Source organism: Arachis hypogaea, chromosome 20, assembly GCF_003086295.3.
Source record: "Arachis hypogaea cultivar Tifrunner chromosome 20, arahy.Tifrunner.gnm2.J5K5, whole genome shotgun sequence".
NCBI classification, from domain to species: Eukaryota; Viridiplantae; Streptophyta; class Magnoliopsida; order Fabales; family Fabaceae; genus Arachis; species Arachis hypogaea.
In genome coordinates this window covers 11,370,759-11,393,633 of record NC_092055.1, presented here as the reverse complement: position 1 = coordinate 11,393,633, position 22,875 = coordinate 11,370,759, and the positions used below count along the sequence as shown (strand labels likewise).

The window sequence follows — 22,875 nt, the reverse complement described above, 5'->3', positions numbered from 1 at the left end:
TTCTCCCATGGTGGAACATAATATCTAAGTGCACATCCATCTGTATGATTCAAAAAAATCTCTTTTCAGCACCAGTTCCACACAATGATCCCTTTAAGATAGTTTTCATCAACTACATTCATATATGATAGAAATATATATCAAAATAACACACATTTATCCACCATCGGAACAGAGCATGAAGACAAACCCCAAAAAAACAGTTGCAGACAACATCAAAATAAAATCCTAGCCCAAATTCCACTACAAACCTTAAGGAAAAACAATATACAAAACAATAAACTATGATCAACAACCATCAACGCATTCCCTAAAATTTGAAAAAATAAAATTTTAAAATCTTCACTAACCTCGGTGACGGAACAGAAGCTCCTTGTAGCGGCAAAGCACCTCCTCAGACAACTATACAGTGTTCACTCGTGATCCAGTAGTCTCCAGGAATCCTATTGCAGTTACTCGTTCCTATTTTGAGTGAGTAACGGAAGAGAGACATTTTTCCTCTGCGTCAATCATGGAGGAGTTGAAGACGAAGAGTGGAGACAAAAGAGGGAGAGGCCAACGTTTTGTTTTCCATCGCATAGAAACGACGTCACTCAAAGTGGTTTTTTAGCGCCAATTTAGAAACGATACCGTTTCCTCGTGTCCAGCGTGGCAATATTTTGCCACGTCACTAACAGCGTTAGTCCTCCGGTGACGGAAAATAGGCTAAGGACTAACGTTGTGCATTTTTTCGAATCTGGGAGACTAATTTAGTGCAATCGAGATCTGGAGGACTAAATCAGTGCAACTCGTCAATCTCAGGGATCAAAATGGGGCTTAACTCCATCTTTTGTACATATTTTACGCATAATTGTTTTTATATTACAATTAATGAATAAAAAGTAGAAAAAGAATTAAAAAAAAATCATATCATAAAAAATATATATTTATTAATAAACCTAAAATCGATACAAATATAATTTCTCGGCTACCTGCCACTGCTGCACACGCTTTTCATTCCCTTGTGTAATTACACTTTTCGAATTTACCAATTTTCATTACACTTTACCTGCACCATCTAATATTCAAATTGAACTTGGGAATGATGATAAAAAGGTAAAAAAAAACAATAATAATAAACAAAGGACGACGGAACTTTATATGCTCAGCTATATTTTATCACCGACATTTCTATGCATTTATTTACCTAAGCTGGTATTACTTGACACTTGTTTACTGAAACATAAGAGCTCTACTCTTGAAATATGAAATATCAATTGAAGTTGTATGGTTGAACGATTGAACGGAAGTGTTTCGATCAAAGGGGAAAAGAACTAGCTCTACTTTATTTGAGATTCAAAATATTACTACAAGTTTCGGATAGGAAACACAATATGGATATAAAAATCCGGGAAAAAAATTTGAAAACAATAAAACCCCCTCAAGCTTTAGCGTGATGAAAAATTTGGGGCCACTAGTCACACTCAAACCCCTCCAGGTTCCAGAGTATGCAGAGCCTGAAACCGCAGGGACACCCGAGCAGTAGCTAACAATGACAAACAGCAAAATTGGATAATGCCTACGTTTACATTTGAAGAAACTAAGCTGTTCCTGCAGCAACCTTCTTCCGTACAATCCTTTTTCTTCGAGCTTTAGGGGCTGACGATTGTCCATCACCAACGGAACCTGCATTCTCTTGTTTGATGCCCAGTAGTCCAAGGCCTGAAACAAGTGCATTCTTAGATATAAACCATCTTGAGGACTGTTTTTCTACATTTTCAGAAGGCCTGCTGTAAACTTTCTTCAAAAGTTCATCCGAGTGAGCAAGGGGATCTGCCTCCACTCCAAGCCAGGCTCGCCTGGAAGTTTCTCCTAATTGAACGTTCATGACCCTGCATAAAATTCAGAGGAGAAAGGCCATATTCATGAATAAGTACATAATGACCACATGGTAAACTGGTATTGGGGAGATGAATAACTCAATGGGGGGGAAAAGCACACCTCAAGGCTGTGCTGAAGAACAGTGCGACTCCAATGACATCAAAATGGCTAACCATTGCTCTATCAAATCCACATAGCAGTTGATATCTCAGATTAGCATAGATTCCAAGAAAAGCACCATAACCAAGTGCATTGCTGCTCACACTTGGGACTGTCACAGATAACCTGCCATTCAGGCACAACACATAAAAAGATAAAATTAGCATTTAATACTCATAATTTTATCAATTACAAGTAAAACTCATTTCTGAAGCTGATGAAAATAAGGTGGGCTTCAACCCTGCATACCTTCCCTCCTTTTTCCGGGCCAAAGAGTTAGACAAGGCACCCTGTACTGCACCAGTGCTTAAACCAACCATGCACAACTCAGCAGCCTTGAACAAAAAGCATTGGATTCTCTTTTGCAAGTCAAATTCCCTTAGTGGATAGCTCTTTTCAAATATGTTGTTTGGAAGCTTCTGCAATGTATTTTGTAGATCAAATTTAAATGTGTTGCCGTATGATCGACAAGGAGCAAGTGACCAAACAACTACTGCATTGCATGCTGCTACTGTCAGCACATTGATTAGTGCAAGATCCCACTCCTGCTTTATCCTAGAGATTCAAATTAAATTTAATCATTATCACTTCAATTCATTGATGAGAATACAGATAAACCTTCAAATCAATTTAAGATAACAAACACACCTATCCTTCCGATTTTTAAGTTCCCACCATACTGAGCAACCTATTGTAGCAGCTTCCTCTAATAGAAACCTATACATGAATGCAGGATCTGCCAGCAACCTGTGCAGTACATCATTGATATATCAGGCTATACAGCTTATAAAGGAAGTTCAACATATTAATTTCCATTTCACAAATTAGCAGCACATTGAAGATAAACATGATTCCCGAGTTTTACTAGCGACATGAGAGGACATATATTTCATGCTCCCACATGTACATCACCTGAATTCGAAAATTAGATACCTAACAGACCACTTAACCCCACTAGCACAGAAATATAGCCCTCTTGTTCTTTCAAGAGGGAGAAAAAACAAAAGTTTGTACTTCTTTTAGTTGATCGAAAACCTAACCTTACCTTCAAATCCCATGTAAAATTGTAAATATACTAAGGTTTTTATCAGAGGACTTTCTTTCATATCTTTTCTACCTTTTGTAAAGAAAATTCCAAAAGAAGTAAAACTAACAATCCAGCAGCATGAAAATTAATTGCACATATACAATTGTATTGTATATACAGAAAAGTTTTGTTTTTCTGGGTTTTTTTTGGGGGGAGGGGGGGGGGGTGTTTGTTCCAAGAGGCCATAGCTGAGATTACCTGCCAATGAAAGCCCTTGATATTCCTTGTGGTAGTGCTCGTGAAATAAACCTACTAGTGGTTGGCCTGGCATTGATTGAAAGGAATTTTACCATTTGAGCTGAGCTAACCAATCCCTAAAATTAAAATTTTAGTCAGTTCCTGCATATAGACCTATACTTCATAGTCTAAACATAACCTGAAAAGCACAGTACCAATTCATAAGCCTGCCGAAACCCAGCAGGCAAATCCATCATCGTCTTTTGCCATTCATTTAACACAGCATCCACAAATTTACGATCAAATAGCTGCAACAAGGAGAAAGACATTACAGGTTTTGCATATATTCTAAAATGAGGACAGACTCTTAAAAAGATTTGTTATTGCCAGAAAACACTCTTAGATAGCACAAATGAGATTTCTAACCTCTTCAAGAAGTATCCGTCTCCTAAACAATCCGCCTTCATCTCCCTCATCACCATCATCAAAGTCATCAAAGTAATCATCATCATCACCATCATCATCGCCTCCGTCACCACCACCATGATTGATTTTCTTTCCAATACCTCCACTACCTCCCCCAACATCTAGCTGCCGAAGGAAAATAAAAAAATAAAAAATGAATTCGCAGATACTAACTTGCAAATAACAGCACAAAGACTCACTCGTTAAACCACAGCCCACATCCACCACATAACTATCAGACACCACTCATGAGTAAGACGTTAAAGCTAATAACAAGACACTATAAATAAAAATAGTTAACTGGAAAAAAGGGAAGAAAGAAAACACAGAAATGACGCTTCTATCATCAGTGTGTTGAATTCTGAAGCTGCTTAAGTACATATATTAGTTTCCTTCCTTATAAGCACGTAGAAGACACAACTACGTAGCTGAAATAGCACTGTAAATAGAGAAACAGCATAGCTAAGCATTCTTTTATTGATTTCCTTCTACTTTCCGTTTCAACTATCCAAAACCGAACAAGAAGTGTTTCGAATTCAACCCTAATTTACCGTTGCAAAAGAAACAAAGAAAAAGCACAAACCTCAGGGCTCGACTTGGTTTGCTTTTGCGTCGTGTCAAGCTTGGATTTCTCAAGCGTCACGGCGCCAAGGGAACCGTACTGCCCCTTCATAACCGGACCCAACGAAGCCGAGGAAGAAGGAGACGAAGAATTCGAAGCCGCGGGGGCCGCAAAGCAGCGCTCTAGCATAGAGACGGAGTCGCTGTCCACCTCGGCGGGGGACGCCGAGGCCCTAATCGGCAGGAAGCGGCGACGGCGGTGGTGGATAAAGGGGAGAGGCGGGAGGGAGGGTTTAGAGGACAAGGTGTTGGCGTTGACATGTGAGTTCATAGGCATGATTTGCGCCGTGTGAAACACCGCGTGAGACATTGTTGGTGGTGCGTTTGGATGGACAGAAAATTGTGATTGGATTTTGCTCAGAAAATGTTCATGAGTGAGGAGAGGGCGCCTCTCTCTAGAAAGTTAGTAGAGAGAGAAAGCGAAAGAGGAAGAGAGAGAGGGGATGGGGCGCTGAGGGTGTAGATAGCCCACTCTGGACACTTGAGACCCAACAAGCCAACAACCCAATCCCAAAGGCCAAGTCAATTCATTCTACTCTAACCAGCTGAGTTCACTCGCCGGGTCGACTCAGCCGCCTCATTCACAGTTATCATTGTTTTCCTACACTTTCTCATATATAATTCGATATAAAATATTTATATAGTTTTATCAGGCTGGGCCAATAAAATAAAATGAAAGAATCCTTATTATCAGTAGTTTAATTAAAAATTTGAAAAGATAAGAGACTCGAATCCGCAACCTCTTAATTGAGTATGGGGAGTCTATTAATTAGCCAATGAGTTATAACTCAAATGACATAGTCTCTCCATACTCAATTCCTATCTTTGGTATAAAAAAAAAAAAATCAGTAGTTTAATTAGCAGAGTCTTTTCTTCCCATTCAAGGTTGTTATTAGAAGAACCAATAATTTGGTAATGTAAACATGCATGCAAAGCAATAAATCATTTGCCTTGCTTGTGAAGAGCACACAGAGTTTGTGTCCTTCTCAAGTAAAGCAAGCCAGCTACAAAAACTAAAACCCATAGACATAGATGAACGAAATCAAAAACCATTATCATCATCAAAGGAATCCCTTTCTTATGGCACCAATCTAACTTTTCCTTCACCTATATATACATGTAAATAGGTCCAGCTTATTATTGGTTCTGGTTCTTCCTCAACAATACACCCTCCATTCTCCATTTTGCTTGCATACATACATGTCCTTAACAGGGCGTCCTCGAGTGATCGTGAATGGAGTCCGAAGAACAAGAAGTTTCCACTGTTTCTGGTGCCTTAACTGCCAACGAACAGTGAGAATACCTGCTACCTATCCAAACGGTTCTCTCTGCCCTTATTGCTTCAATAGACTCCGTTATGAGCTTGACATAACAAGGCCAACAAGGTTTCTCTTCACCAACAACAACAATCTGGAACCTTCACCAGCTTCTCAGCTATTGAATGGCCTCGCTCTCATTCTCCATCCACCTCAACACAATCATAACCGATGGGAAGGACAAGAAGAAGAAACACTAGAAAATCAACAAGATCCACGAGCTTGGATTACTCTCAGATTCGTCAGGCCAAATAACAACGGTCCACAGAGACTTATGCCTCCACCGCTGCAGCCGCAACCGCAAGCCAACAATAACAGCGATCCGATTGATGAATTCATTCAAAATTTGGTCGAGAATAATAACAACCGGCCGGGGCCGCCTCCGGCTTCGTCTTCGGCCATCGCAGCGTTGCCGGTGGTGAGGCTGGCGCGGGAACAATTGGCTAGTGATCCGAACTGTGCAATATGCAAAGAGGAATTTGAGGTAGATGGAGAAGTGAGGGAGTTGCCGTGCAAGCATTTCTACCATTGCGATTGCATTCTACCATGGCTGCGCATCCATAATACCTGCCCTGTCTGCCGCTATGAGCTTCCTCCTGTTCCGGCGAGTGAGAATCAGAATAATAATCATAATCATAATATTAATAATAATGAGCAGCAGAGGTTTATTAGCTTCAACTGGATTTTGAGACAAATTGCTTCGATCAGTAGCCCCATTCGTGCTATCTTGGATTATTGGACTCACAGACATTACTCTAATCACCAAGATAACAATGCTCCTGCTCATGATGATGGAGGTAAATTAATTAACATAACAATAATCAAACTCTCGTTAATGAAAGCCATACATACATGATTGCCTAACTGATTAAGCTTTACTTTGGAGTGTATATTCCATGCAGGTACTATTAGCTCTTGGTGGAGAGAATTGTTCATCTTATAGCCTCAAAGGTGCATAGTATTTATTAATTAGATTATTATGAAAGATTCTGATGATGACGATGATGAAGACTTCAAAAGAGAGTACTTCTCCTGCATCCTGGTTTACCTTATTATTATTATTATTATTATTATTATTATTATTATTATTATTATTATTATTATTATTATTATTATTATTATTATTATTAATTGTTTTTTTATTATTTACTGTATATAACATTTTATAACTTTCTCTGTGCATATTAATCGCTAGGGAAATTCCCTTGCTGAATTGAATAATTTGAGCTGTGCATCATCATCATCATCATCATCAAGTTGTTTAATTTTTCCGAATTAAATAAATGATGAATTAACCATATAAAAATAATAATAATAATTGAGAAGGAAAAAGAAAAGTATTTAATTTTCTTATTTTTGTGTATTCAATCAATTCATGTGCACAAATATTTTCAAAACTTACTAATATTGTAAAGTTGTAATTTCATACTAGTACTTTTAGTTGGTTTTATTTTTTTATTTTTTTTTTTGTCTCTCTTTTATTTTATTTTATTGCGTGTACTTTGTTTTTATATTCTCTTCGTAAGAAGATTTCTGAGACACCTGTGAATTTCGAAAAAGAAAAAGAAAAATAAAAAGAAAAAAGATGAGAAAATGAGCGAAAGAGAAAAGTAAGAAACGAGCGTGGGAAAGAGAATGGTAGGAGTGAATGGTCCTCAGCTTTTCCTGTCGCCAGTTTGCAAGGCAGCTCCTTACCCACTTGATCTCATCGCCACTGCCGCCGCCGGCCACCTTCTCCGCCACTGCTCCAACCACCATCTCCGCCTTGACGCCCTTCTTCACTCCTGTTTCAAGGTCTCTTATTAACTTATTCTTTTACTTAATTTTGCAACAAATTACGCAGCGTTTTTGTTCGATTTCTCTGAAGAATTTGTAATTACTTCATTTTTATCATGGGAACCTGCTGAAATTGAGGTCATAAGTGTCATATTATTTGAAAAATGTTGCTTTTCGGTGAATTTCGTTTAGAAATTAGAATAATCATGGGGTCCTAGTTCCTTATGATGATTATACGTTTAGGATAAAGAGGTTATAGACTCATAGGCTACTATAGTGGTTGACATGTATCAATATAATGGATCCTTGTTTGGTTTTGTCTATTATTTTGGTACCTTAATGCTGCTTTTGGAAACTGAGACAAGACACAAATACTGAATTGAGCAATATTTTGCATCACTTTCTTTGTATTAATGTCCTATCCAAGCTACCAAAAGCAGCCTTAATGAAAATGAGCAACCTCTTGTGGCTTCTCAGTCTTCTTTTGATGTTGTGGTAGCATACCCTGATGACTCTAGTGTTTTTCTTCTTGAACAGAAACTCACTTCTCTTGATCAACTGTTTAAATTGAAGGATAAATGGTGCCAAAGTTCCCTTAAACTCAAAGGACTAAATTTTCTTCAACTTTCAAACAATGATTTGAATTCCACATGTTCAACTAGTTTCTCTTTCTTTAATGGGGGAGGACATGGAGCACACTTTGGAAATGATGGGATGTCTAACTCCAAGATGTCTGGAAACAATCCATTTAATGGAAGGAAATGGACAAACATTCTCCTTGCTGCTAATGTCTTGTGAGTATTACCATATTCCCATGAATTTTCTTTTACATTGTTGTGTGCATATAGCTGTAAGTTGTAACAATGCATAATTTCATTTCTTTTGTTCTTTAATTCATAGTTTCCTAGTTTATTAGACAGTGTTAGTAACTTGGTGTTTCTGCAAATCGTCAGACTTGGTAGATATCTTATTATTTTAATTATTACTTGCACAGATTTTATATTGCACAACTTGCAACCCAAGGCAAGCTTTTGTTATGGGGAGCGAAGGTAAGGTTGCAATTAAGAATATGAAAACATCCTAAATTTTGTGTAAGGTTTTACATGTCAGGTGTGTATGTTACTAGATAAACAGTCTGATTGACAAAGGACAATTTTGGAGACTCGCCACATCTTCCTTTCTGCATGCAAACGTTGGACATCTCCTGGTCGGGTCAAATATAATTAAATTGTTTGAAGTTTGTTTTGTTACGGCCGATTTGTTCATTTATTAAACTTACTGCATACTCTCTTCAGATCAATTGTTATTCGTTAAACTCAGTTGGTCCTACCGTGGAGATCTTCAGTGGTCCTAAAAGATTTCTTGCAGTATACTTTGCCTCTGCAATTGCAAGTAACGGTTTATATTCTCTCTACAATAGCCGATGAAATTGCTTACCTCCAAATATTCTGATTCCTCAATTTCTAGAAAATCAGGTTCGGCTATGAGTTATTGGTTCTGCAGAATGCCTGCAGTAGGTGCATCCGGGGCAATTTTTGGACTAGTAAGTTCTTTAAATATTATATTGGCCGCAAATTCACTCTACTTCCTTCTTGTTATTCTACTGCTGTACACATAGATAACCACAATTGAAGCTATAATTTTATTTTTACCTCTCTCCTAATTAGCTATACACGATTCAGGTTGGGTCAGTTGCAGTGTTTGTCTTGAGGCACAAGGACATCGTAGGAGGTGGTAAAGAAGATTTGCTGCACATAGCACATGTAATTGCACTCAATATGGTAAGGGTCTTCTTTCCCTGTGTCTTTTCATTTAATCCTTCTCGATTGTATTATCACTCATCTTCGGATAGCGTCTGCTTTCTCGTTCTGAGCTAAGATGCTCAGATCACTTCTGAATTCTGATTCTGCTAAATTGTTGCTCTGACATTAATATTTGGTCAGATTTTTATGCATGAATGTCATGTACTTGCTTAAATATGTAATATACTTATATGCTTGTGTTGGGGAGAGAGATTTTTTCCATGCAATTTTAATTACTTAGGGAACCTTATTCTTCTATTGACTTGTATCATCACTCTATGATTTATTGGGAGGTTGCTGTAAGCCAGTAACTTATGTTTCTGGTCTTTTGTGTTCTAATGGTGACACACATTTATGATGCAGCTCATTGGACTATTATCCAATGGCATTGACAATTGGGGACATGTAAGTATTGCACCGATTTATATCTCATTTTTTTATCCCTCAATTTAGAGTTAATCAATGAACCTTTTTCAAATACCTTCAGATTTTTAGTTTCTTTAGTTAGGTAGCACAGTTGTTGGCCATACAAAAATTAGTTTCTTTTACCCTTGCTAATGCTACTTTTTGACATGTTCTATTTCAGTTAGGAGGGTTAATTGGTGGAGTTGCTGCATCTTGGCTTATTGGACCTGCATGGAAACATGAATCTACATCAAGGGATGGAAGAAGGCTCTTCACTGATAGTGCTCCATTGTATAAACTCTTCAAGAATAAGAGAGTACCTAAGCAATGGAAATAAGATCATAATGTTGGTGCTTAGAATGAGAACCTATAATTAAAAGAACAAATTGTCAATTTCTGGTTATTTGTAATGATTGATTGTATTTTACATATTTCGTTTAAATTATTTTTTTTCATGCTTTTATATCTTATTTTTATTGATACTAATTTTTCTTTTCAAAATAAAAATCACATTTCTGTAGACTCTTCATTTTAACTTTTTTACATGTTTATAATTTATTACTTGCCTATAAAATTAAATTATAAATTAAATTGATGGCTTCAGTTTTTTTTTTTTTTTTTTTTTTGGGGTGGTTTTGAAATGTTGATCCTAGAAAGGGCAAAGTATACCTTTTCTTACATTTAGACATTAGCATACATTATTGCAAAAACTGCATCTTATAAGTCTTATTTTCTTAAATAATTTAGCACTCATCTGAAATACCGTAAAAAGAATATATTGTTTCTCGATGTCCTTAAAAATGTAATTTTTTAACCATTTTAAGTTGAATAAACTATCCTTAAATTTGCTGCTCCAATTTTTTATAAATATATTCATGAATGTGATTACTCAGGAAAGTAACTCTGAAACAATGTCATTAAACAGAAAAATAAAAAAAAAATTTTTGAAGTAAAGAGAGCTCAACACAATATGGTGGAGTGTTAAAAAACACAAAAATAGTAAATAACATCTGACAACTCAAAGTACATAACATCTAGTCATCTTCGACATTGCCATCAACAATCAAAGGGTTTTACCACCAAGCCATTCATCAGAAAAAGTAAAAGACTTGTTCATAATTTCCACCACACTTGAAGCTCGATTTGTGTAAATTCTATCATTCCTTTCTAGCCAAATCGTCCAAATAACAGCAAAAAATCCAACAAACCACCGCTTCCTCTCATTTTTTTCGTTGAAATTTTCGTCCAACTTTCAAAGTGTTGCTTCAAAGAATCTGACATTGTCTAAATCCTTCCAAGAGCGAATAGTCAAGCTCACCACACCTGTCAAGTGAACTCACATCCAATAAACAAATGATAGGCAGATTCTACAGACTTACAACATAAAACACACATATTCTCATTCTGGTCAATAACACCTAATCTACACCGTCTATCCTTAGTATTCACCCTGCCGACCAAAACAAACCAAGAAAACAGCTCAATACTCGGTGGGACAAAACCTCTCCAAATAGCATTAGTGAAGCTATAGCTTGTGATTTCCTCCGGAAGAGCTTCCGCTTGCAACACCTGTACAAAAGAGTTAGTCGAAAAAATGTCTGATCTATCAAACTTCCAAACCACTCTATCCTCTCTCTCAGTTGTCAGTTTAACTGATTGTAAATGCTCATGCAGTTGGTTTACTAGCTCCAACTTCCAGTGGAATAACTCTCTTTTTCATTGGAAACTCCAAATCCACTCTATCCCATCCAAAAATTCACAATCCCCTATAATAGATCCTTTAAGGTTTGAAACCGATAAAAGTCTTGGAAACATATCTTTCAACACACCACTAGGCAACCAGCTATCCTCCCAGAACCGGATTGTTCTACCATTTTCTAACTCCATAGACAAGCCTCGAATCATCCTTTCTCTCACATGTGGCTCTCTAATTTGTAGTTGACAGATGTCTTTCCAGGGACCCCCTCTTATAGGTATCGATTGACCACTCAGTATCTCAGCAGGATTCATATTATTACAGGAGCAAACAACTTTCTTCCATAAGGGACAGCCTTCTTTCGAAAACCTCCACCACCACTTGAATAGTAGAACAGTGTTCCGAACTACTGTATCACCAACTCCCAACCCACTTATCTTTTTTGGAGCCATTACTAGTTCCCACTTCACCAGCGGCATCCCGTTCTTTCCGTCCTCTTTACTCCACAAGAACCGTCTTAGGGAGATCAACTTCTCCGCTACTGTCTTTGGCAACTTGTGTAAACTGAGATAGTAAATTGGCAGATTATTAAGAACAGACTTAATGAGAACCAACTTACCCGTCTTATTGAGTGTCTTTGCTTTTCACAGACTAAGTTTTTCTTCCACCTTGTCAATCACTGGTTTCCATGTCTTAACAAGCCTCCGATTTGCTCCCAGATAAATGCCCATGTATCTGACTAGTAACGACGCCTCCTTACATCCCAACAAATTACACATCTTTAGTGTCCAACGCCGCTCACAATTAATCGGAATAAAGCTGGACTTCTCAAAATTAATACTCAACCTAGCCATCAGCTTAAAACATCGCAACAATCGTTGGTAATTCCTAATAGTCTCCTCCTCAGTAGGACAGAATAGAATAATATCATATGCAAATTGCAAGTGTGACAACTCGATGTTATCCCGTCCAACCAGAAGTGGAAATATACGCTCATTCCTCACCAGCTCCCCAATTATTCTATGAAGAATATCAACAACTAATACAAACAGAAAGGGGAACAGTAAGTCTCCTTGCTATAGAGTGTAGACCCCTTTTCATCTTGAAGGGTTTAGAGGGAGCTCCATTTATAAGAATTGACATAGATGCGCCTTAATCCAGCTCCTCCACCTAAGGACAAAATCCATTTTATGTAGCACAGTATCTATAAAACTCTATTTGACCTATCATAAGTCTTTTGAAAGATAATAAATTAATAGGATGCATCATACGCATTGAGTGCAAAAAATAATAATTATAATAATATTTTAATTTAATATTTATGATTGTGAATAGTAATATGATTGTCAATTATAGCCAATTAGTTGATATATATTAACTTGTTAATGAATCTGCGAATAGGCTAAAGTGTTGGGAATGTTGTTGAGGCCCTTTAAACCAAAAAAAAAAGTTCAAAGGGAAAAAAAAATTATATGAACTCTGATTAATAAATAAATAAATAATAATAATAATAAAAAGACATAGTGGAGTAGTAACGTGTAAAAAATAAAAACGCACACACATTTGTGAAGGGTGATAGTGTTTAACTGCTTCCTCTGTGAAGTGTTGGTTTGTTTCATCGTACTTGCGGCCATCATTGTCACTGTGAGTGTTCCTTTCTCTCTCCTTAGCTTGTTCTTATTCATGCACTCATTTTTTATTTCACTTCCTTGTTACATGCACAACCTTGTTTTCATTTATGATTGAACGAATTATGTTTATTTTATTTCTCAATTGGGATTCATAAATGCAGAAGCTGCATTCCTAAATTGTGATTCCCTACTAAATTGTTATTAGTTTTTAATAATTGTTGTACAGGTGATTGAATCCACACCCCCACATGGATGTGAAAGGAACTATTTATTATGAGAGAAAGCATGTTCCTAAAACTAATATTCCAGTGATTAGTGATTGCAAATTTCTAATTGACTTCATAATGAATAATTACTTGGGACCTGATGTTAAGTCTGATATTCCAAGACGTTCAGTTTCTCAAAGACTAATTACAGGAATGCCACCATACAGATTCACTGATTTGGGACCTTCCTATGTTAGCATTTCTCTCTTAGAGAGATTGTATTACTATTTACTAAGATATGCTCTCCCTGGTCTTGTTCTTGATATCAATATGTTTCATATGTATCTAAAGGGAAAATTGCTTTTTCCAAGCTCTGATTTTACTGAGAATAGTAAGCAGTTTACAAGTTTTTACCCTTTGGATCTTCATCCACAGAGGTGGTTCCCTGAGAGCTTTAGAATCATTAAAGGCATTGTTTTAATCGATGATCCTATTTCGTCGGGCATCAAGGAGAAGGATTTAAATAGGTTCATGTCTTTAACTGGTGTGAATACTTTAAAGTTGAATCAAAATGAATGTTTAGGTGTTAAAATTGACACTCAAGTAGGCAAGGATGTTGGTGATAGTAATGGAGCCAACGAGGCTCCGGAGAAACAGTCTACGCAAGAGTACAAGAGAAAGTACATTGACGACACTCCGCCAACGCCGGAGTTCCCCCGTGTTGTCCCCACAAAGCAATATGCCACCGGAGATCATTCCAAGAAGATTTGTAGCAGATGGGATGGACCTTCCTTGATGCCCCTTCTCTCTATTCCAGACGTTGACGATTGCGACCAAGGTTCGTCTTTTGTTTTAACAGGGACAGCCAAAAGTGGGAAATGTGGTCCTCCTGTGGGTGTTGTGGATATTGGCACTAGTAAAGCAGCATATCTATTCCGGGTTTCGTTACCAGGGGTCAGAAAAGATTATAGTATGTCTCTCCTCTTTTTGATACTCATGGTTATTGTGATTGCATTTTATAAATGATTATATGCTGGACTCATTGTTTTTATAAACTACAAAAAATGGAAATGGCCTTTTAAATGTTATACCACATAGCATTTGTTATAGGCCTCTGATAATTGTTGTTCCATCAATGATGTTCATGAATGATGTTGAGGAACTCCATAGCTAGCTTAATGCCTTTAACAAATTGGATAACCATAGGAAGTGAAGTCCATAACAGTTATTTCTGTGACATTCTTTTCTTTTAGTATATATTACCATTGCTGCAATGAGCATGATGGACTAATATTTTGAGAAACATATAACTAACACTAGTAAGTCTTGTCTTGTTTTTGTATCAGGTCAATTCAGTTGTGAGATTGAATATGATGGGAGGGTTCACATCAAGGGGTTGTTAGGTGGTGGAAGAACCATAACAAAACAATCACGAGTTTATGACATGAAAGTCCGGCAGTTGTGCTCGCCTGGACCATTCACGCTTTCATTCAGACTTCCAGGGCCGGTCGATCCAAGACTGTTTGCACCTAACTTCAAATCTGATGGCATTTTTGAAGCAGTTGTAATCAAGCACTAGCTAGTTATCAGGGAAAGAGTTAAGAGCAATTAATCTTCCTTTGTAAGCAAAATTTTGAAGTTTCCTCAAGAGAATGAACTACATTCCTTACCTTTTGTGGAAACCTTGATTGGCTAAAATAATTTTGTTCATGTAATTATTTAGTATAATTTAAAGAGTTTTATCTTATGGGAAGCCTTTTTGGTACAACTCTTTTAGACTTTAGAGTCATTTTAATTAACTACCATCTATGACATACTTGACTTAATCTATCCTCAACAAATTTAACTTCAATTTCCACTTGAACTAGTTTACGTTTGTTCAACTACTGATGTGTCATCCAAACCTTTATCAATAGCTAGATAAAAGAATTTCCCTACACAACAAAAGATGATTGGCACTGGTTTAGGCACATTTCAATGCAAATGTGTCATACTTGGAAATTATTTAACCTCCTGTTGAGACAAAATCAGTCTCATTCTACCAAAGAAAGAAAAATGAAAATCGAAGAAAAAAATGTTTTGCACTTCTAGAGTATTTTTTATGTTTACATAACAAACTATAAATCTTTGGAAAGTTTTCAAGTTTACCGGTACACCGGTATTTCATTAATTTTTAACCGTTGATCTTAATTATATATGTAATTAAGATCAACGGTAAAAATCACTGAAACACCAATATACTAGTACACTTGAAAATTTTCCTAATTCTTTACCTATTTAACAAGAATTATCTAGAATTTTTACATTTATCTATAGGAGTGTATAACAGAAGCAACCTTTGATTGTATGAGAACTAGTTACATTTTTTCTAATTTTAATTTAAACCACCATTATTTAGAATTCATTGACCTTCATATTTGAGACATTATTCGACTTGAAATAGTAACTTGTCTAAAGTCAGACCTTCATACTTCTTAGGGTTATGTTGGACCTAGTCACATTACATGTGACAACTAGCTAACTACAAGTATATTCAGATGCCAAATTTTACAAAAACCTTTCGAGAATAAGGGGAAAGAGATTCATCCTTTTCCATATTCCATGCATATGGCATATGTATATTGTGTGGTACGTATAAATTGCAATTTAATCCGCATATGCCTTACTTAACTACACAGAAAATGAGAAAAGTATCATTCAATTTTTTGTTTTCTAGCGACTTCCATGGTCCCTTTCAGAAAGCATCTTGTTATCTTTTATCTTTTTCTGCATATTTTCCACTTCGCGAATTTTTTAAGAGAGCACAAACAGTGAGTACTGTAAACTTATCACATTGCTGCATGTTACTACTGTAAACGTTTTACAGACTCAGATGCTCAAAGAACCTGTAATTACTTTGCATATCATACAGTTGAAAATGAATACAAGGGATGGTTCTTTTGACATCTGAAGGCCAATATTGCTCTGGAACATTCTCTTCGTTAGTTGATCCCTTTGGAATCAATTTTTCATGCTTTATAGAATAATAAAAACTAGATTGAGAGGCCTGCCAAATTTTCTGGCTTTGACCTTCTAAGTTTAACCACCGGAAGCTTTACAATGGTGGTTGCGTTGGCTGGAGTAAAAGTAAGACCTAGTAGAATTTGTCGAAAGCTGCTTCCTTCTTTCGTCTGTGCAAAACTTCCAAAGCATCATGGTTAGGTTGATGTCCTTGCATGGCTTCAAGATCCTTAGGCAACATCTCCATGTCATCAAAATGTGATATCATTGAGGAAAACAAAAGAAACTAATAGCATACAAAATCCCAGTAGAAAAATTTTGCTATGGAAATCACCACCTGCTGAAGCTGCACCCCAGAAACAAAATATGAAGTTAAAAACAGACGTTTTAAGATCACAAAGCTAATCGGGTGGCCAAAAATCAAGGGATCTATTATATTATGTTTAATAGAATCTAATAAAATAGCACAAGAACTTTAAGATGATGATATAGGTTTCACTTGTTAGAAACATATTAGGTAAACTTATCATGAATCCCACTTACAGCAAAGCAAAAGAAAACAAAAGGAGGATCAATCAGTCCAGATAAACTTACATATTGAGGATGGAGCAAGTGAATAAGACACCAGTCTTTTAGATATTTCTTCACCCTGCAGAAGCTTGGAGCCACGGGTCACCCGAAGATCAGGTGACGCATCTGGGACTTTCTCCGTATTGTGGCTTGCTGAATGCGAGGTAGGAGTAGGAGCGGGAGGTGAATGATATTGGGAAAAGGAAGTTTTAGAATAATTCTCTCGTGAAGGCTTTGAAGGATATAATCCACTATATGGACAGGGGTCTGGAGGAAGTTTAGTCACAGCAGAAGATGCAGGTGCAGAAACTTCACAGTCGAAACAAGGGGGTTGCTCAACACTTGGTGAGGGTACTGGAGAAATTGATGGCAACGGAGAAGGAGAAGGAGAAGGAGAAGGAGAAGGGGAAGGAGAAGGTGAGGTGGCATGCAATGTATCCCTTAAAACAGAGGATAACATGATTTGTATGACAATGCCAAAGCGAGAGTAATCAAGGCCAAGATTTCTTGCAGCAGGGCCTTTTAATATTTCAGCTAATTGTCTCAATCTTCCAGGTAGGAGGCTCCCAAAGCCTGGCATGACTGAAGCCTGCACTGTTACTGGAGGAGCTACTGTTGAGCCCTTTGCACTTGTTATTTTTACAAACACATTCTGCAGAGAAAGTGACGGTATTGTTATTTATTAGACATCATACAAACAGTTAGTAGAAGGTTTATTTGGCAATCTATGCTAGACTCAAACAGAAATTGTAAACGCCAACTGGAGCAAGAACAGAACATAAGAGAGTTGTGCATCTGGACTTTGCTGTATCCAAAAACTACATTATTTTCTCACCAATAAGGATGGATTTCATTTATCACCAACAAGGTTTTGGAGTTACAGAGCTCGTACTTTGCCAAAATAGTACAAAATTTAACGAAGAGACATTAAACTTCTGTAGCCGTTTACCAACATCACTTGTTTTGCTTTTCTCATTAAAGGGATATTTTACTAAATTATTCACAAGATATAAGTAGCAAAACAGGTTATGAGAATAAGAACATACCTCATTTGACTTCAGATGCAATCCAGACTTCAATTCATCCTTTAGGTCATCAATATTATCCAGCACTTCTGATGTTGAGTTATAAAGAGTAAAATTAAAGAGAACCTCAGGTGTCTGCCAAATAGTAGCCGACTGCACTGGTATTACAGTCAACCCCCCAGAAAACTTCAATATCTCAAATATACATGCATTCCCAAATATTGATTTTGTCAGAGTCAGATTGGTTTGCTGGAGGAACAGTTCAAGAAACGATGACCGCAGCACACTCAAGAGTGCTGGATCTATTGAAGCATTCATTGGAACAGAAAGAACACCGAAAACCACGTCAGTCCAGTTAGGTTGAACACTTTGGCGCATAGATAGGACAGCCACCTGTCAAGAGTGAATAGCTTGTAAGAGACTTGCCATGCCTAAACTGAATCTAGGGGGATGAAAAGAAGATAAGACCAAAGAAGCTTGCGGCTGAACCTTTGTATTTGGAAGACCTATTTCACCATATATATCATATTCTAATCTTTCAACGTATGGCAGAACTTCTGAGATGGGTCTGTCCATTCTGAAGGAAGCTTGAAGGAAAGCTGAAAATATTATCAGGAAAAAACGTCATCATGGTAATTCAGGAACATCGGTTACAGAAGCATCGAAATGGATATACCATCAAAAGAACATTCATAGGAAATATAATATAAAAGAAAGCCAAGCACAAACAAATGAGTACACAAATCAGATGCAACATACACAACAAATGATGTGAACAACAAAAAGACTAAACATTGAAAATCAATGCCTTGGACTGAACATTAACCACAGTTTCACAAGTATTACAGTTCTTGAGTCCTCTTGGAGATTCCCATCAATATAATTTTGTCGGCAGAGCTTATTTCCAAAATAGAACAAATTTTATATCTTTTGATCCACACATTTGTAGTTCCAAAACATTAAGGAGAAAATTAACCACCAATCAGAAAAACATCAGACTCGTATTAAAAGCTGAATAACTACTCTAACAGCCAGAGGCAGTATATAATTCCTCAAACAAATAACCAAATAACCAAAAAAAAAAAAAGGAAGCCATACAACAAGAACCGAAAAAAATCTAAAATTTTGAGAAAAATATCAATACCAAATTACCAATAAATAAATAGACGGTTTCTCAGAAGAGCCAAATTCGGGTTAACAGAACACATCCCCAGCGAACTGATTACTGAATTCGTGTTAGTAAGTACGCAATTCAGCAAACAAATCATAAATATATATAATTATTAGAAATTTAGAACATTGAAATAAAATAACGAAAATGCAAAATATAAGAAAATTTGGCGTTGCTTAAAGCATGAAGAAGGGAATAATTCCTCAAGCGATGAAATCAAAGAAAAGAGAAAGCGGTAAGGACAAACCGCTATGCTTAATTTCAACTTTGGCGTCGTAGCTGAGTTTGTGGGCGTAATTGGGAAGAATCCAGAAGATTCCAGAAAGAAGAGCGGAGAGACTGAGTATGAGAACGAAGAGGCACTTGAAACTGATGGTTCCGAGAAGAAAGGAGAAAGCACGGCACACGATTCCCGATGAGTGTCGTTGTTGCTGTTGAGCGTTGTTCCTCTGCTGTTGGTGCTGCAGGTACTGCTCTGGTTCCTGTTTCCCCATTTCCAAAGCATCTGGAATGAATCACAACGCAGCAAACCACAATTCTCTCTTTCCTTCTCTCTCTGAGGTTCAGAATTTGTCAGAAGCAACGAGAAGAAGTGGTGGTTAGAGAACAAGTGTTCATCTTCTTTCTTCTTTCTTCTTTCTTCTTCTTCTTCTTCTTCTTGTTTTCCACTTTCTCTCTCTAAAGTAGAAGTTTTGAACACATTCTCTCACTAGATTATAAACACACTTTTTACGGTTACTGTACAGTGTTAGTGTGTATATCTTTACTTGCAATGCAATCTCTCTGCTCTACTCTTATCTCTCACTAATCTTTTTACAAAAAATATAGGTTTAATTATTTTAGTAAATTTATAATTAATTTTTTATATTTTGTTTTTTGATTAAATTCTTATATTATTTTTATATTTATAATTAAATTTTTTTATATTAAAAATGTTAAAAATTAAAAAAGTATTCTTTTCATAAAATATAAAATAAAAATTTAATTTTAATATTTTTTATACTGATAGTAATTTAATTATAAAATTAAAACTAATATAAAAATTTATCTAAAAAAATTAATTATAAATTTAATAAAATTATAAAATTAATATAATAATTATAAAGTAAAATAGCATTTAATTTTTTTAAAATAATTACAAAATGACTATTGAGGAGCTAAACCGAGTGCCTTAAAGGTATAAATCTTATGCATTCTTTAACATAGAAAATTTGGAAATACAATAATTATTTATGAGTTTATCTTTTATTAAATTCAGAAAAGTAAAGTAAAACAGTTTTTTTTAAATAAATAAAATGACAATTGAGAAATGGGAGAGAATACCCTAAAATTATAAATCTTAAGCACTCTATTAATATAAGAATACAATAGTTTTTTTTTTTTGTATTTACATAAAAGGTAATTAATAAAAATGAAACAAGATAATAATAATAATAATAATAATAATAATAATAATAATAATAATAATAATAATAATAATAAGTATTTTAATTTTTATATATTGTCGATATAAAATAATTTTATGTAAATAATACATTAATAAAAATAATTAATTTTTAAATTAATTGATTTAAAAATCATCTAAACATATAAATCAGATTGAATAATTATGTAAGACTTTTTACTTTAGATAAAAATTAAACTTTAATAATAATAATAATAATAATAATTATTATTATTATTATTATTATTGTTATTATTATTATTATTATTATTAAATGCCGGCTTTAAAGGGTAGCGAAACGTTGAGGAGAAGCAAAGGTGAAAAAGAAAGAAAAGAAAAGAGTGTGCGAGCATAAAGCCAATGGAATATGTTATGACTTATCACCATATTATTATCATCATACTTCAATCTTATGCAATGCCACACACTATTATCATTCTCAATCAATTTTTTTTACATGATAATAATTTCTATATAAATTTGTACCATTATTATTATAAGACCTAAAAAGTATTTGAGTTCATAATTAGGTATTTTAAAATGTAAATATATATTATTGAATGAATAAAATGAAAAGAATAAAAAATGACAACTTTGTAAACGATTTCAATTCATTTTTTGTTTTGTATATTAGGTTGATAATAGTATTTTTTTTATTATAAATTAGTGAGATATTAATCTCAAATGTAACTGCATTTAATTTGAGATACAAAAAGAAATTAGATTATATAATTTTTAAAATATAAAAATTGAACTCTCCAATTTTTACTTCTAAAAATAAAAAAAAATTGAAGTACAAAAATCAGACATTAATTTCTATACCTTCCATATTTTTAAAAAATTATCAAAATTACAATGATAAAAAAAATCACCCGTCTCATCTTTACCCAACAAAAAATTAGCCATTTGGATTACTTATTAGAATACTAGTAAATAGAAATTTTACTAAAATAAAATAATGAATTGCTTAATGCTTATCATGTACTAGTATTCCAACCTCCTCTATTTAATAATTTATAGTTTTTCATTCACATTTACAACTGGCACCACAACAATAGCATTTTTTGTCGTTTAAAAACAAACAAAGTAACTTCTTTCTTAATCCTTATCATAATTAACCGCGAATTTAAGTTGAGTTTGTTTGGTTTATTTTATTTTATTTTTTTTGTCATTATAATTGTTTAATTATTCATATTTGACTACATAATGGAACTTTTGTGCGATGCTTTTGTGAGGAAGAAGCTAAGAAATACACCAATGAATACGAAGCATGTGGGTGACAAGGGGGGAATTTTTATTTGTACACTTTATTTTCTGCAATAAATAAATCATATAACCAATGAGACTAATGATATATGCACGTTGTAATTGTCAGAACCAAAGATCACATAGCAATTGGACAACAACTATTAATTGAATTTGCCAACGCCTTCCACTTAATAAGCACTATCATATACCTAATTAAAGTATCTCCACGTACACCAAATGTTTCTCCATTTTTCCTAGGCATGCCATCTATGTTATAAATAAGGGTCGCTCTACTGTACAGATGCAATTTTGTACAGATTTACAGATATACCATCTCCTTGTGTTTTTTGCCGACACGTGTTGTCTCCCTTATGCGCCGCTGGAGCAGGCTTTCGGCGAGGCGTGGCTGTGTGGGTGCTCACGGGTGGGCCGAGTGAGCTGAGGTGGTTGCGTGAAATGGAACGGGGTTTGTGTGCGCCGGATTCCGTTGGTGAGACATTTGCGTTTTGGGCTTAAGTGGAGCAAAAAAAAAAACAATGGATAAAAAAAAGGCAACTAGGGTCTTCACCTCACGCCTCTCCTCTCAGCAGAGCAAAACCTAGCTCCGTCTACGAGGGTCGCCGCCACTGGTCTGCTCGCTATCGCTGCTGGTGGCGCTTGGGATCTGCGTGTGTTCGTCGTGGTGAAGCTCGCTTCCTAGTTCGCAAATCGCCAGTTGCTTCGTTGCAGCGGTGGAGTCGTTGTCCCCCGGCCCTTCACCTTGGTCATTGGAATAAATAGTTGATGTAAGATTAGTTAAGAACTTAAGATAACCAATCTTTTACTGTTGAAGTCGTTAATTGTGGGATCAAACTGTAGGAGTAATTTTTTTTTTTGCAGGAAAAATATGAGTGAAAAGGCAAAGAATTGAAGGAATAAGCACTGTAATTACAACATGGACAACTATAGAGAATTTAATTTTAACATGTGTATGATGATGCTGGGTTTTAAACGGTCTTATTGCTATGGGTCCTGCTAGCAAGGTAGGCATGATAATGAATATATAGATGTTGAGATGGCACTTCCTAGTATTGCCCATGTAGGTTTTTGTCATCTTTTAGTATGCACTTTGATAGTTCATATGTTCTCCATGGAAATTGATTTAAGCTGTTAGTTCCATGTGTTGTATTGTAAATTGCTTGGTTTATTCAGAAAGGAATGTTCTATGCTTGATTGC

The 22,875-nt window shown here is 35.6% G+C and overlaps 5 protein-coding genes across 10 annotated transcripts; 3 read left to right on the top strand and 2 right to left on the bottom strand.

Moving 5' to 3' along the window:
* Positions 1-1,291: 1,291 nt before the first annotated feature.
* On the bottom strand, positions 1,292-4,974 carry LOC112783940 (uncharacterized). The gene is made up of 8 exons (XM_025827028.3): positions 4,332-4,974; positions 3,710-3,874; positions 3,499-3,591; positions 3,305-3,420; positions 2,668-2,766; positions 2,269-2,574; positions 1,981-2,145; positions 1,292-1,871 (listed from the first exon to the last, which is right to left on the bottom strand). The coding sequence occupies exons 1-8, from the start codon at positions 4,677-4,679 to the stop codon at positions 1,580-1,582; spliced, it is 1,584 nt and encodes a 527-aa protein (XP_025682813.1). The 5' UTR covers positions 4,680-4,974; the 3' UTR covers positions 1,292-1,579.
* A 457-nt stretch (positions 4,975-5,431) lies between these two features.
* On the top strand, positions 5,432-6,706 carry LOC112783939 (E3 ubiquitin-protein ligase RING1). The gene is made up of 2 exons (XM_025827027.3): positions 5,432-6,482; positions 6,588-6,706. Exons 1-2 carry the CDS (start codon positions 5,570-5,572, stop codon positions 6,626-6,628), a joined length of 954 nt encoding a protein of 317 aa, XP_025682812.1. The 5' UTR covers positions 5,432-5,569; the 3' UTR covers positions 6,629-6,706.
* Positions 6,707-7,102: 396 nt separating this feature from the next.
* On the top strand, positions 7,103-10,131 carry LOC112783937 (RHOMBOID-like protein 10, chloroplastic). 4 transcript variants are annotated; one of them, XM_025827024.3, is made up of 9 exons: positions 7,103-7,479; positions 7,999-8,255; positions 8,456-8,510; positions 8,588-8,668; positions 8,757-8,853; positions 8,937-9,004; positions 9,144-9,242; positions 9,627-9,668; positions 9,850-10,131. In XM_025827024.3, the coding sequence occupies exons 1-9, from the start codon at positions 7,321-7,323 to the stop codon at positions 10,003-10,005; spliced, it is 1,014 nt and encodes a 337-aa protein (XP_025682809.1). In that variant the 5' UTR covers positions 7,103-7,320; the 3' UTR covers positions 10,006-10,131. The 4 variants fall into 4 exon arrangements, with proteins under 4 accessions (XP_025682809.1, XP_025682811.1, XP_025682810.1 ...); XM_025827025.3 differs by having other exon boundaries at positions 7,132-7,479; positions 8,035-8,255; XM_025827026.3 differs by lacking the exon at positions 9,627-9,668 and having other exon boundaries at positions 7,131-7,479.
* A 2,700-nt stretch (positions 10,132-12,831) lies between these two features.
* LOC112786802 (increased DNA methylation 3) lies at positions 12,832-14,954 on the top strand. Of its 2 annotated transcripts, XM_025830173.2 has the most exons (3): positions 12,832-13,008; positions 13,222-14,171; positions 14,548-14,954. In XM_025830173.2, the coding sequence occupies exons 2-3, from the start codon at positions 13,244-13,246 to the stop codon at positions 14,778-14,780; spliced, it is 1,161 nt and encodes a 386-aa protein (XP_025685958.1). In that variant the 5' UTR covers positions 12,832-13,008; positions 13,222-13,243; the 3' UTR covers positions 14,781-14,954. The 2 variants fall into 2 exon arrangements, with proteins under 2 accessions (XP_025685958.1, XP_072085790.1); XM_072229689.1 differs by lacking the exon at positions 12,832-13,008 and having other exon boundaries at positions 13,054-14,171.
* A 1,062-nt stretch (positions 14,955-16,016) lies between these two features.
* LOC112783522 (uncharacterized) lies at positions 16,017-19,752 on the bottom strand. Of its 2 annotated transcripts, none has more exons than XM_025826501.3 (5): positions 19,215-19,752; positions 18,286-18,395; positions 17,818-18,189; positions 16,796-17,423; positions 16,017-16,547 (listed from the first exon to the last, which is right to left on the bottom strand). In XM_025826501.3, the coding sequence occupies exons 1-5, from the start codon at positions 19,459-19,461 to the stop codon at positions 16,453-16,455; spliced, it is 1,452 nt and encodes a 483-aa protein (XP_025682286.1). In that variant the 5' UTR covers positions 19,462-19,752; the 3' UTR covers positions 16,017-16,452. The 2 variants fall into 2 exon arrangements, with proteins under 2 accessions (XP_025682286.1, XP_025682287.1); XM_025826502.3 differs by having other exon boundaries at positions 18,949-19,224.
* Positions 19,753-22,875: the final 3,123 nt, after the last annotated feature.

What these genes read in the sequence shown, in the direction of transcription:
- LOC112783940 (XM_025827028.3), bottom strand. Translation starts at nt 4,679, where the DNA reads ATGTCTCACGCGGTGTTTCACACGGCGCAAATCATGCCTATGAACTCA. An exon ending in GACGGATACTTCTTGAAGAG is followed by an intron (nt 3,592 to 3,709) that starts GTTAGAAATCTC and finishes TCCTTGTTGCAG; the next exon opens with CTATTTGATCGTAAATTTGT. An exon ending in GCCCGGAAAAAGGAGGGAAG is followed by an intron (nt 2,146 to 2,268) that starts GTATGCAGGGTT and finishes CCTGAATGGCAG; the next exon opens with GTTATCTGTGACAGTCCCAA.
- LOC112783939 (XM_025827027.3), top strand. Translation starts at nt 5,570, where the DNA reads ATGTCCTTAACAGGGCGTCCTCGAGTGATCGTGAATGGAGTCCGAAGA. An exon ending in TCCTGCTCATGATGATGGAG is followed by an intron (nt 6,483 to 6,587) that starts GTAAATTAATTA and finishes TATTCCATGCAG; the next exon opens with GTACTATTAGCTCTTGGTGG.
- LOC112783937 (XM_025827024.3), top strand. Translation starts at nt 7,321, where the DNA reads ATGGTAGGAGTGAATGGTCCTCAGCTTTTCCTGTCGCCAGTTTGCAAG. An exon ending in TTCTTCACTCCTGTTTCAAG is followed by an intron (nt 7,480 to 7,998) that starts GTCTCTTATTAA and finishes CTTCTTGAACAG; the next exon opens with AAACTCACTTCTCTTGATCA. An exon ending in GCATTGACAATTGGGGACAT is followed by an intron (nt 9,669 to 9,849) that starts GTAAGTATTGCA and finishes GTTCTATTTCAG; the next exon opens with TTAGGAGGGTTAATTGGTGG.
- LOC112786802 (XM_025830173.2), top strand. Translation starts at nt 13,244, where the DNA reads ATGGATGTGAAAGGAACTATTTATTATGAGAGAAAGCATGTTCCTAAA. An exon ending in AGGGGTCAGAAAAGATTATA is followed by an intron (nt 14,172 to 14,547) that starts GTATGTCTCTCC and finishes TTTTTGTATCAG; the next exon opens with GTCAATTCAGTTGTGAGATT.
- LOC112783522 (XM_025826501.3), bottom strand. Translation starts at nt 19,461, where the DNA reads ATGGGGAAACAGGAACCAGAGCAGTACCTGCAGCACCAACAGCAGAGG. An exon ending in TGCATCTGAAGTCAAATGAG is followed by an intron (nt 17,424 to 17,817) that starts GTATGTTCTTAT and finishes CTTTCTCTGCAG; the next exon opens with AATGTGTTTGTAAAAATAAC. An exon ending in ACTTGCTCCATCCTCAATAT is followed by an intron (nt 16,548 to 16,795) that starts GTAAGTTTATCT and finishes TCTGGGGTGCAG; the next exon opens with CTTCAGCAGGTGGTGATTTC.